Raw genomic sequence first — 13,652 nt, 5'->3', positions numbered from 1 at the left:
ATACAAGTCAAAAGTTTTTGAAATAAGAATGTATCAGGTTTTAAGAATCAAGAAAACCTAAACAGTTTCCTCTTTTTTGGCACATCTCACAGTGTTATTTTAGGTGTGAAGCAGCTCGAGTAAGAGTTCAGCTATAAATCCCTGTAATATTTTACTGGTCCTATTTTACACTGGAGATCAAAGATCAGAACTGTAAGCCTGTATTCATGTTGAGTCCAAAGATTTCAAGACATTCACTTTTGACACCAGCAGGTTGTCAGGGTGTTGGTATTTTGATAATTTCAGGCTGAGTAACAAAGAGTTGCTCGAAATCTGAATTCAAGGAAGTGTTGATACAACTCCTGAGGAGAAATCTTGGCTCATAAACAAATTGCCTATTTCCTTTGAGTGTCTTGTAGTGTATAAGCAAGAGATTTGCTGAGTCCACTCCTTTGTTAGACTTCAGCACCCTCCTACCAGCTCTAGTGCAAAGTCTTGGTTAATACAATCCCTCCCCATTGGATTGACTGTGGGAGAAGGATCACCTTGGGAGTCAGTGGTGATCATAACCAACCTGAACCAAGAATTAAGGGACAGCCAAAGCAGGATGCCAGCAGAATGAAGTTGTTTGAAGGGAGCAAAACTGCTCATGTAACTTTGTGAATATAAAGGACAGTGCTTGACTGGGGTTTGTTCTCTTTTTCCCTTTGGTTTCCTGACCAGTTTTCCCCTTCTGTTCCTTGAAAAGCTGCTACCATTGAGCCCAGAGCTGCTCTGGGCTAACCTGCTCTGAACCTGGCCAGTGAGTTAGTCTTGCCTGCAGATGTTTCTGACTTTATAGGAAACAAGGATTTTTATCATGCCAACATGCATGTGTTTGCTCCCTCCCACTGCCCAGCTCCCTAGGAATGAGTCTGAGACTGGAAACTCACATTTGCTTTCTGGAAGCACTTTATTAGTTGCAGAGGCAAAACAAAACAGACCCCAGGGCTCTCACAAGCAGGGATTTAGATCTTTCTGTGCAGAGTACTGCTGCTAAGCAGTGTGACCAGCCATGGTCACAGGCCCACCTGTTTTATGATGCCAGCATGACAGTCTGTAGGACAACCCCCAGCCCCAGAAGTGCCATATCTCACTTTGGTTTTCCAGTGGTGCCATTTGGCTTTCTGGGATTGTGGCTGCCTGCAGGGAGAACCATAGCCGGAGCAGGCTGTCAGACAGTGCTGGACAACTGAGTCTTGAGGGTAGTGCTGAAGATTTTGCATTTAGGACTTGGTAATGGGGAGAGAGAAATCCTCTGTCTGTGGTTTGATTGAAAATGCAGACCTACAGCTGCCAGCATTGTGAGTATCAGCCTTTCACACAAAGAAGTGCTCTTTCCAGTATCTCTTGGGCACTGCTAGGCTTGTGGGGAGAGGTGATGTCTTTTATTAGCCTGACTGATAGAGGGGCATTAAAACCAGACAAGCTCTCACCACCCAAACCCTGGTTTCTATGACACATTTATTAGAAAGGATTTCCTGGGGGTGTAGCTCTTTTTTTACATTGTAACATTTTTTTTTTTTTCCTTGGCCTTGCTGTGTCTCTCCAACTGCATTTCTGGATTCAGCTACATTTATAAAGTCCTTATTCCAGGTTTATGACCCCTGTATAAGCCCAGGTGACTTTATTTCCATCTGCAGTAAAATCAAGCTGAATGATGTGATCCCCAGCATAGGCACATCCGTAGCAATTTGCCAAGGAAACCACTTCCCACTGGAGGTGCTGTCCCTCGACAGCATTTCAGCTCCTGCATTCCTGCCTGCCCTGGCACTCCAGGGGACAGCTGGCAGACACTGCTGCCTCTTGGCAGACAGTCATGGGAAGGGCAAAGCATTTAAATGTGCCGGGCAACCTCTGGATTATTCAAGGCAATTCTACACAACTCTGATATTTTGCAAATCTGGACATTAAAGATGTGCTTAGGGAAATCTCCTCTCATCCTGTGTGTCTGTCAGAAAGAGATGGAGATAATCCTGTTGCCAGAGTTCCTCTGGGCAGCCCCTGGGATCACTCCTGGATCATCTCACTCTCTGAGTGTGACACAGTTGTGACATCTTTGTGTGTTAAATGCTGGGCTTGCAATTACTGGGAATCCTTTCAGGCTGAGACCATATCATGTTAAAGAAAAGGAAATGTGTATTTATAACTTAAACTCCTGTGCCTTGTGACAGTTGCCTTATTCTCCATGTAGAGGGTGAAGAGGAATCATGATATTAAAGCAGGAGGCAGTCAGCCAAGACTGTTGTGGTGTGGGAAACAGGTTTCTTTTAATTCAGTAAGGTAGAATAAACTGAAATACCTTCAGTGCAAGGTCATGTTATGGTATGTACGTGTTTGCTGAGCCCAGGAAAAGGTTGATTGCATTCTTACTCTCTCATGAGACTTCTTCCATGGATTAAGTTAAGTTACTTTGCCTAAAGTTTCTCTCCTGTAAAACAAAGGTAACACAGGCTGATGCTTCCCTAACAGTAGATTTGTTACAGCTAATTGCTTTGTGACTGTTTAGTGCTGTAATTATGATCTGAGATAAAGCTTTGCTTGTGTTTCACATCGTTGAAAGCCCTTCCACTGAATTACAGCCTCTTGAATTGGATATTAATCCTGCTCAAGTACACTTAAAGCGAGCGTGGGGTTTTGTGTTCCATGTAGGCATTTTTCTAGCAAACTGGTATTGCTCCAGGAGATATGAAGGGAAAGAGGATGTGCAAAGATACACAAATATTTAGTAGGTACAGGCCATTATCAGATGATCAGTCAGAGTTGGAGAGAGATAAAAGCAGCTTTTAATTTGGGTGGGAAAGGGCATGGGAGCTTTTATTAAATTACTAGCCCTTTGTTCACTGTGACCTGAACTTCGGGGTCCTTAGGTGGTCATGGTTGATCTTAGGTAGGCAGGGATTTCCAAGAGTCTATAAAGCTATTTTCTGTCTCTGGGTTGGCATCACTTACACTAAACTTCTGCCCCTGTGGTGTGGGTCCTTCCAGGCAGCATGGCCAAGCTCACGTACTGGCTCAGTGAGTTATGAATGTAGCAGTATTGTTAACATTCTGTTCACAAATGGAATAACAGAGCTGGCAGCCTTTGTGTTGGGGGAAGCAGCTTATCATGGGCTGTGCCCTTGTGACCTTCCAGGAGAAGCAGGGCTGCTGATTCATGGTGTGACTCCCTGACAGCCCCAGACCATCCAGTTAACCTTCTGGCACTTGTGTACTGCAGTTAGAAAGGATTTATAGCCATTTTCTGGTGCCAAGCCACAAATGTGATTAAATATTTTAAGTCTTTCCTTCAAAGCAAAAGGTAAATGTAAAGTGTCTGCACTTGAGGAGAAAATGGGCACCTGAATATTGTTTTGAAGAACAGTGGTTCTCCTGCCTCCAGGCAGAAAAAGTTATCTTTGAAATCACTAAATAGGTGTCAGAGTTTGGAAGAGCTGGGATTTGTATGCCAGTCAGTTTCCTCTGGTCCTATATTTACAGGCTGGCACAGAGCAGTCAAAACGGAAACTAAATTAAATAGCTAAATGACTTTATGGCACACAAGTAGAGAGTTTCTCTCTGTTTTTCTGAAAAGCACCATTCCATGTTGCCACTCAAAATAAACTAGAGGAATAACGTGGTGGTTCTTTGAGGGCAGTTATTGCTTCTTCACAAAGGTAAACAATGAGAAGGGAAGTCAGAAGTGAAACTCAAATAATGAGTTTTGCTTCATTAAGCAGCTGCTAAAGATTATCTTTAATACAGACTTCACTTAGAAAATAACTCAGGGATGGTGGAAACACTTGGAGCTACTTAGGTTTGCTCTAGCATGAATATGCTCAAAAGCTTTAGTTTCATTGGTGTAGTCAGGTGAGTAATTTGTGATTTGTTAATTCAGTGTTTAGCAGCAGAAATATTGATTAGTTGTAAGGAATTAGGACATGGGTTAAAAAATCCTGCCAGAAATTTATGTTGGCTGACATTTTGTTCAAATTTTGAGTATAATGAAGTAATTGTTCTTCATTTGCAAACAGCATGGTCAATAGTCATGAAACAGATATTTTTGTTTATCTCACCTACATCTGCAAGTTCTTGTCTGTTCTGTAAAGCATGATTCAATCTGTATTGAAGCCAAGCATGGCTCTTGTGTTGCATGGGAGAAGCTTCATTTATGCTTTGCAGAGATTTACTTGCATTTACTTATTGGTTACATTCAGTGAGAAAGCAAGAACCACAGCTCCCAAATCCATCCTCTTCAGCTCCTCACTGCCAGGACTGTGTTTCTTCAACATTAAATTTCCTGGTGTGTCCTGCCTTCCTCATTCTTCCCAGTGCCAAAGTGGCAGTGGGAAAGAATGGAAAACAGAGCAAACTTTGTGACCTTAGAAGTTGCAGTGTGAGTGTTTGCATAACCAAGGATGCAGATTACTCCAGGATGCTTACCCCATTCTTCACAGGGGAGCACTGGGAATGATTCCCAGGTTGGAGACTTACAACTGCCTCTGGTTTCATCAAAGGATGGGGCTGATGTGGATGTTGGTGGACTTAGCCATGTCTGAACTCCTCTCATTTCAGAGGATTTGATTTATTTCCTCTTTCCATGCCAGTGTACTGTCTGCCATGTGATGCAGCTCTGGCAGGGGTGATGCACAGAGCTGTGACATGGTCCTGCCACAGAGAACATGATGCTGACAGCTTAACACATTTTGTCTTTACCAGCTGGTCAGGAAAGCTAGTCCACACTAAAATCTTGTATCTCACCAAGGCTCTCTTCTCTTCCAGGTGATCCCAATGCTTCCCAGACTGCTCTGTGAGGAGCTCTGCAGTCTCAATCCCATGCAAGACAGACTGACATTCTCTGTGATTTGGAAGTTGACTCCAGAAGGCAAGGTACCTCAGTCAGTCCTCCCTTGTGGCCAGCCCCTACTCTTGTAGTGGTAAAAATGTCCTCCCTTAACACTCAGCTGGAGAGCAAATGTGAACAATACTGGAGGATGTAGAACTGTCCCTGTGTTTTGTTTTGCCAGTGACATACTGCGGAATTTCTAACTGGAATAATCTCTCAACATGGTTGGGAAAGGATGAATATTTATATGAATCTCAGAAATTGAGAATGTCCTGCTCCTTGCCAGGTCACCCAACCATTTCATGTCTTCTCTCCAGCAGCAGTTTAGAGCTCATTCCTTGGGTGGGCTGAGATGTGCCCTCTCCCCCAGCCCTGCCTCGTGCTCGCAGGCACCTGTGCAATGCGGCGGCTGCTGAGAATGCCTCTGTGGCCTCTCTGCTAAACAGACAGTTTAATTCCTCTTCAGAGCTGCAAATTACATCCAAATAAAGCATTATAGCCCTTCAGCAAGGACATGGCTCCATCCTCTGCATATGTTGTTTCCAGGGAGCAGTTGTGGAGGCTGTCTGTTGGTGCACTCAGCTGCCTGCCACCACTCCACAGGTGTTTCTGTCCCTGTTCCTCTTCCACATTCTTTGTTACCTTAAAATCTCTTTGGTGATTGCAGGGTCCCCTTACTAATCAAGGAGGGCTGAAGACTGGCAGTACCAGAACACTCTTTAGTCTGTGTAAAATACACTTTTTGTACTCAGATTTATTTTTTTTACCCATTGTTGTGCTTATATACAGTTCTTTCTATAGACAGTATTTATTGTGCCAATTTGGTAATTTTTCACAAAGATTCACCTCCTTATTATTGTCTCAGCTGCTCTGAAGGATGCTGAATCTATCTTTGTGCTTTAGCAAAATACAGTTGCAGCCCTGATTCTGTATTTCTGCAGTGAGTCCCTGCTCAGGCACTGAGGTGGGTTGTATTTTCCATTGTGAAAAGTCTTCCCCTTCCTATAGCAACAGCATGATTGCTCATTAGGCCTTCTAACAGTAGCTACTAGGTGGAGCTTTTATTGACTCTGAGTTGTCTTTGAACAGCTGAAAGTCAAGTCCTAATTAAAATGTCTTTAATTGAATCTTGTCTCTTGTCCCATGCAATCTATCCATTGTGTTTCAAAGAGATGTGCCCAGTGCAACCCTGTCTGATCAGTGAGAAAATAAAGGAGATGCAGCATTCAGCTCAGGGAGCAGACCTCTGGAATGGTCTGGGCCATGGCCATGATGTCCCTGGGAGAGCAGACTGCCTGTGGCCATCTCAGCAAACTGGTTTTTCCTACAAGGCCTTTTAGGATTACAGTCTTACTCGAGGTCCCTTGATGTGGATGACAGGTGAAGGCTGGAGAAGAATTTACTCTTTCCAAGAGGAAAAGTGGTTGTAGGGCTTTTGCCCAGGAGGAAATTCTTCTAAAAGCTGGTATTTCTAGGTGTTACTGTACCTGTATCTCAGTGCAAACAGGTTCACATGCTCCCTCACACTCAGCTGGGTGAAAGGGGGGTGAGTCAAAGGCCTCAGCACAGCCCTTGAACCTCAGCTGTTGGTGGAGAGCCATGAGAGCACTGGCAGTGAGGACAGGATGGTGCTCAGGACTATGGATTTTTCTCAAATGCATGCAGAACTGGGGAAGCTTTATCATAACTTCAGAAATTATTTAGGTGCTGGTGCTCTGCGTGGACTCTGGGTGCACCAGGTTTGCTGTGATGAGGGAGATCTTGCAGACTGATTTTATGGCATACTCATTGTGATCTCCAAGTCCCAGCTCACAGCCCCCAAATGTTGCTCCTCCACTGTGCCTTGGCCAGCCCACGGGAGCTTGCCCATTCCTCTGGTGGGATTTCCAAAGCAGGGGCTACTGACCTACTGGACAGGCATCCCCCATCACCACAAGAAGCTGAACTGCACTGAACAGATGCAGCAGAGCAGCAGAACTGTCACAGCATCTCTGTCCAGCTTTGTGGCTTTCTCTTCCTTCCTTTCTCTACAGCACAGAGGAAGAGACACACAGAAAATAAGCAAGTACTCTTGGTCAGAGCACTTTACATTGCAAGATGCTACTTGCTGCATCTCTGCAGTTAAAGCACTTTCAAATTAGGAAAAAACTTAAAAGCCTTGTGACTGTCAGAGCTCTGAGTTGCTGAGTTATACAGCACATACGTTTTGTGATGCATTAGGGAGGGAGGCAGCAAAGGTATTTTGGGAATCAGTCCTTTCCTATTAAGAAGAAGGTTTGTCTCTGAAGCAGTGCCCTTGATGAGGCTGTCATAGAGAGCTCACTCTTCTCCCTGGACACTGTCGCTTTCAGAATTTACCTTGTCCTATTGGGCTGATGAAGGGCTAAGGTGGCATTGGTAGGTAAGGCAGAATTGCAATTCTCCAATCATTCTCTGAGCACTTGTGCTTTGAATGGTTTATCACAAACTGCATCTGTCTCCAGAGTCCTCATGCCAATGCTCTTCACTTTTGTGAAGAGCCTTCTGCCCATGTCCCTCGGTGCTTTGTCACTGCCTTGATGAGCTGTCAGATTCTCTTATATATCTCAGCTGAAAATAGGTTTTCCTGTCTGCTTTAGGAAATAATTCTGAATTCCTACTTTTGCACCAGTATTCTTTTAGGGAGTTTAAAATGGAAGTGGCTTCTGATTGAAATAAATTAATTTTATAACCAATTTATTGAATATTTTCCTTTCAATTCCAAAGTAATTTGTAAGCCCAGAAAAGTTCCTGGCTTGAGTTTGGACCTAGTACCATGGACATGATCAGAGAAACAAGGGGTCAGGGACTCCTCAGGGTCCATCTCTCCTCCAGACCCACCAAAGTCCTGCTCAGGCACTTTCACAAGTGCTAGTCAGATATTGGGATTCATGCAGTGCTCCTGAAAACAGTATTTTAAGGCCAACCCCTCGTGCCCTGGTGGCCACACTTTAAGTCATTCTGATGTGTTTTGAGCAGGAGAACCTCTCTGGCATGTGTGTATCTGCCTGCTGTCATTCCTGCACCTGGTAACCTGCAAGTCAACAGATTGGTTTCAACTCCCAGGTGGATTGCAGTTCTTTGAGCTCTGTGAAGGAGGGAAATCAGGTAGAAGAGGAAGATCCAGGCAGTCTCCTATGTATATGCACAGTGTATTGTTGTCTGTTACTTGCATATCCACATTACTAGATGCTGGAGAATCTATATGGGCAAAAGGCCTGACTGAAGGTGTCAGTAGGAGAAGATCTTCACTTGAAGATCACAGGTAGTGGGGAAGTCTGCAGTAATTCCTCCCAGTGTTTGTACAACTTCCCAAGCTTTTGTGCACCAGAAGAATGAATCCTCAGATCCGTTTACACTTTGCAATTTTGCAGATCCTGGATGAGTGGTTTGGACGGACGGTCATCTGCTCCTGCGTGAAGCTCAGCTATGACCATGCACAGAGCATGATTGACAGCCCTGGGAAGGTGCTGTGTCCTGCAGAGCTCCCCCCTGTCTCACCTGAGCACTCCATAGCTGAGATCCAGGGGGCTGTGCTGAACCTGCACCGAGTGGCGCAGCACCTGCGCAAGCAGCGCTTCACCGAGGGCGCCCTGCACTTGGACCAGGTGAGTGAGTCCAGCCCCTTCAGGCCTCACCAAAGCTATTTCACCTTCTGCTCTCTAAGAATTTCCTGGCCAGTCTAAAAACTCAAAGGGTAAAATCAAGGCTGGAACAGAAATGCGAGTTTGAGTGCCAATGTCTTCTTAAGAGCGGCATCAAATTATGTACCAGAAGCATTAAGTGGGATGAAAAGAAAAAAATCTGTTTTTTAAGGAGTGATCCATTTTCCAACATTTTTCAAAATCCTAAAACCCTGTTGGACTGGGTAAGTAATTCATACAGTGAAACAAATCATGACAGTGTCGTTCATTATCATGCAGTTCAGATATTAGTGCACATTTCACTGGGAAAGGTTCATCCTCCACATTTCTTTCTGTGCTTGCAATATTCTTGTTTTCTATGGCTTTCATAGCAGTTTTCTGTGCTGGGAAAATGGCTAAATGTTATCTAAGCTAATACTGTAAGTGTTGGGTGTGTTTCAGAGGAAAAAATGCTAGTGAGGAGGTTTTCTGTATGGGGTGATTTAAATAATCTTGTATCAGTGGTGGTATGTGTCATTTCTATTTTACAAGGAGATCCAGATATTAGGCTATCACAGCAAAAAATACTTTTGCATGATAATCAACTGCTCTGAGGTGGCTTCTGATAGTTTTTGTGGATGGGAGGTTCCAGTAATTTGTAGAACCCAGTGGTCTTCCTGAGCAGAAGACAAAATAATCTCTTACTATAAGGAAGCTCTATTGTTTAGTTTTGCAAAATGATTATGAGTCATAAGGAACATAAGGATATTGCTGAGAAAGAAGCTAGGAGTGGTGTAAACAGGGCTATTGTATATAAGATATATGTTGTTACCCTTCCATTTTACTCAGCATTATAGTGTTGCCTGCAGTTGCAGGAAAGTCTAATTTTAGAGAAATCATAGCAGAGCAACAGGAGCAAGAAGTGTCTGTAGTCTCTGACCTTCCCCAACAGAGCACACGGCTTCTTCTGGTTAAGCTGCTGTGGAGAGGAGGCAATGTGCTTTCCCCCATGTCTGAGATGGACAGAATGACAAATTTGTATCTTGAGTTTCAGCAGATGAGTTTTTATTTTAGGGTAGACCTTCTGCTGTAGGCAGTGTGGTGTCTGAGGCTATCCTGCCTACATCTGTTGTAGGAGCTCTCACAGGACTGGTTCAGCACACATAAGTGAGCCTGGAGCAAGGGCATTTGCTTAATGCCCCCTTAAATTAATTTTTAAATTATATTAAAATAATTATTGGAAATCAAGCTTCCACTTTGAAGTTTTTTTAAAACATCTTCTGGAACAGTGACTTTCTTCTTTGAGATTTAGCATACAGTGGCTAATAAACTGGGCCTTTGTTCCCAAGCACACCAAGAATGCTAGAGAAACATACAAATCACTGCTTTTGCACAAGATCAGCCACCTGGGAAGCCTTGGAGGTATCTGGCTTGGAAAAAGAGTCCATGGTGACTGGGAGCTGTGGCCCAGAAAGGTCACCAGCTGCCTTCCACAAGTCACAGTTACAGTATAGTGCTGAGTGTTCACTGTGTGCCCCTGAGTTGAGTTACCTGTTATCAAATCAACCTCAGGGGAAATATGTTTTAAACCATCTGTGACATTTTCAATGGGAGGATTTGGCCTGGGAAACATCCTGTTCCAGTGATAGCCCATAAAAGATTAGCTGTGTTTTGTTTTGCTCTGTGCTCCTAGGAGGAGCCATTAAAGAGAACATATTGGAGCATCATTTGTGAGATTGGGATTAAAAGCCACAGCTAAGAGGACCAGAGGCAGCTGATTCCTGCTCAGCTTAGTTCCTAACCATCATGATAAACTGAGTTATATCTCACAAGTGGCACTTTACACTGTGCAGAATCTCTCTCCCCTGGCAAGAATGTCGAAGTAATGGTCTTTGAGAAGGAATTGTATTTTAAATCAAGGGACACTTTCACCACACTTAGTCGAGTCAAGTACTGCCCTGATAGCTTTATTTTGATAAACTACACCCTCCCCAGCCCATGGAGGAAGTGGTTGCTCCAAGGCCTGAGTATGAACAGTGTGTGAGGCCAGGTTTGTGGACATGGCCAGTGACATATGGCAGAACAAAGCAATCTGTGTCTTTTAATAAAAGGAGACAAATTGCTCTACTTGCTTCCCCAGTTCCCTGGGTTCCCATGGGCACAGTTGTGTGCCATGTCCCACTTCCAGCCCCAAGTGAGCAAGCAAGGGTGGGTCCAAATGGGAAACACACCTTTCTAATCACTGGACCTCTCACTGATTTCCCATTGAGTAATGTAAATCCTGAACAATGGAAGACAAACTCCAGCAGGAAGCTTGGGGCAGTGAATTATCACATTCCAAATAAATATGTGAGCGAAGGAAACAATCATCTCACAGTCTTAGGGAGGGAGTGGCTGGGCATGGATGACTCCTGTGCCTTTTTTTCCAAAGGATGTGAGCCCTCTTCCTACACATTGTGTTATGTTTGAGAGTTCTACCATGGGGTAACTCCTGATTGAACAGTGATGACTTTTCTTGCTTACTTCCACCCTGCCATTTTTCAGTGGGAAGTGTTCCTGTGCTTTCTGTTGGTGTTTAATGAAATCCTGGGGGAAAGAATCTCCCATCCTCCTTTGCCACTGGCTGTAGTGGCCTTGGGCAGGTTCTCTCCCTGTCTGCCTCAGTGTTCTTTTTGGAATGATACTCATCTGTCCCACAGTATCCATGTGGTTTAGGATTTATCCCCCAACATACAAACATTTCTCAGATGAAGCCATTCATGGGCATATCTCCATAGCTCAACGGATGAAGAATATACATATATATATATTTATATATATATATATATATATAATTTAGGAATTACATATCTGGATCACACAGAAGACCATGAGACATTGCAGAGATAGTACACAGTCTGGAAAGCTTAGGATTTGTGGGTTCAATGTCAGTATATGTGTGTCTCTTGGGGCTGTGTAAGTTTGAATTCCTGCTCTAGTTTAATCCTGGCCATGACTTTAACCTACATACCTGTGTTCCACTCTTTCCCCTACTCCCCAGCTCCTTTCATGCCTCTGCAGAAGTCTGGGAATCCTGGTGGGATTGCAGGGAATCCTGCTGCACTGGACCTTGGCTCTGAGGATCATCTTTGCAACCAGAGCCACACATCAGTCATTCCATAGGGATCCAGCTGTCCCTATAGGCCCCTTTTGGGGTTTTTTTTCCCCTAGAATATGGTTTCCTGTGCTGCCTGCCAGCTTCCCAGTTCCAAAAAGGAGGTGAACTGAGTTTTAAAGGTTTAAAGACTTTGCACCTTCAACAGCTAAGAAGCTTATGAAACTTTGTCTACACAGACAGAGATTAATGTATTTCTTTTCCTTCCCCTTCAGAGCTGCAGCTTTTAGGTGCAAAGGCAAGAAGTATTAAATGTGACTAAGAAAAAATGTTCATGTGTTTACAGTATTGTCTTGTCCCCCCAACACCTCCTTCCTCCACAGACCCATGAAATGCCACCCCTGGGCTGTCCTCTCACAGCTCCTATTGTACCCAGTCCAAAAATTGGAGCAGAGATCTGACCTGGTTTAAAAAGCAAAGTGAGCACAACCCACAGCTTTCCTTTTTTTTTCCTGGCCAGGTTACTTTGAAGCTGGATCACTTCCCCAGCCCACAGCTTTTAGAAATAGTAGCCAGAGAATCAGATAGAAACTTGCTTTCAACAAAAACCATCAAGTTTGCAGAAAAGCTCCTTAGCTCCAGCCTGCCTAGAGGAGACATGCTGATAAATGGTTCTCTTTTGGCCTCAGCAGTTTAGAAATGAATCACGAGGACAGATGCCTACGGGAAGACAGGTTAAAAAGGATTTCTGTGCCTTTTTAAAATGAGAATACCCCAGGATCCTGATCTGTCTCTATGACAACTGTCTGTGAGCTGAGTGTTTCCTTTTGTTGTGCAGTGATTCTGTCTTTACCAGCACACTTACACCTGGGTGCTCAAAACATCAGCATTGACCAAAGTTCTTTATGAGAACAACCCCAAGAGCATTTGTATTGTGCTAGTTAATGGCACTGAATTGTTTGCTAGGATATCTTCTCTCCTTGTATTCTGCAAAACAGACACTCAGCTTTGCAGGTGTGTGAGAAAAGGGAAGGAAAAAAAAGGACAAAACTAACAGAGATGAGTGTTACACAAATGTAAGTGTTGAATTGGTAGTGAAATGGTGTCACTTCTGCTTGCTCCCAGCTTGTTATGTTGCCATGGTCTTGTCATGTGAGCAAGGGTTGCTGTTCCCTGCAGGTCTGTATTGTTTTGAGTAACTTAAAGGTAGTAAAAATTGTATTGTTGTAGCTCTGTAGCACACTACAGAGGGGATCTATGGTCTTGTCCCATGGTTGCTGGGGATAATGAAAACTGTGATCTTTGAGAGTAGCTTTGTTTATTTAAGTCTGGTGGTATTGCTAAAGTAAGAGAACATTTAACAGAGCTTCAGAAAACCTAGGGAAACAAGCACCAAGGTCCCAAACACCAAGATGTGTGCAGAATGCCAGCTCCAAACCACCCAGGTATGTGACATACAGGATTTAGTAGCCAGCTCTGTGCAGTTTTTGAAGCCCTCAGAACCTAGTCTGCCTGCTTGATGCAAATGGCTTTGAGAAGTTGGCTCAAGCCACTCACATGGAAAGTGAGGAGGAGGATGAAGGACACTGCATGTGCTGGATGTCACACTGTAGTTTGGGAAATTCTGTTTTTGTTTGTGACTAATGGGATAGGACAGAAATATGTATTTTTAAACAGTTGTCCTGTTTAATTGTAAATCTCAAGAACCACAAATGAATTACTCTCATTATTAAATTTTTCCAATATGACCAACTACTGGAAATAATTATGGGAAATTGTTTTGTCATATTTCCTGCTTCATATCTGTATAGTAAGAATTGAGGTCTTTTATTCTTGCTTTGTGAAAGTAATAAATATTTCTACCCTCGTTAAACAGTCATTGTGTGCAAAATACAGTTAATTAGTCTACAAATGGAAGACTTAGGGTTGGAATAAATATTTAGATGGGACAGAAAAGGACTATAATGTTTCACAGGCTTCAGTCTGAGGTGTTTCCTATAATAGCATGTTCTGAATTTTTGTGCTAAAATGCTGTGGGGCAGAAAGGTTCATCCTGACATGACTATTCCCTGGA

At 43.5% G+C, this 13,652-nt stretch overlaps 1 protein-coding gene across 2 annotated transcripts in view; it reads left to right on the top strand.

Annotated features, from left to right (window-relative positions):
* Positions 1-13,652, top strand: part of DIS3L2 (DIS3 like 3'-5' exoribonuclease 2) — a 184,999-nt gene that overhangs the window by 110,137 nt on the left and 61,210 nt on the right. For both annotated transcript variants that reach the window (XM_079315695.1, XM_079315696.1), the window contains exons 13-14: positions 4,780-4,887; positions 8,236-8,469. In XM_079315695.1, coding sequence (XP_079171821.1) covers positions 4,780-4,887; positions 8,236-8,469 — 342 coding nt within the window. The remainder of the gene's footprint in view (positions 1-4,779; positions 4,888-8,235; positions 8,470-13,652) is intronic.

This window comes from Erithacus rubecula, assembly GCF_903797595.1.
Source record: "Erithacus rubecula genome assembly, chromosome: 11".
Classification (NCBI taxonomy): domain Eukaryota; kingdom Metazoa; phylum Chordata; class Aves; order Passeriformes; family Muscicapidae; genus Erithacus; species Erithacus rubecula.
The sequence above is the reverse complement of the archived record's forward strand: the minus strand, read 5'-3'. Positions and strand labels throughout refer to the sequence as shown.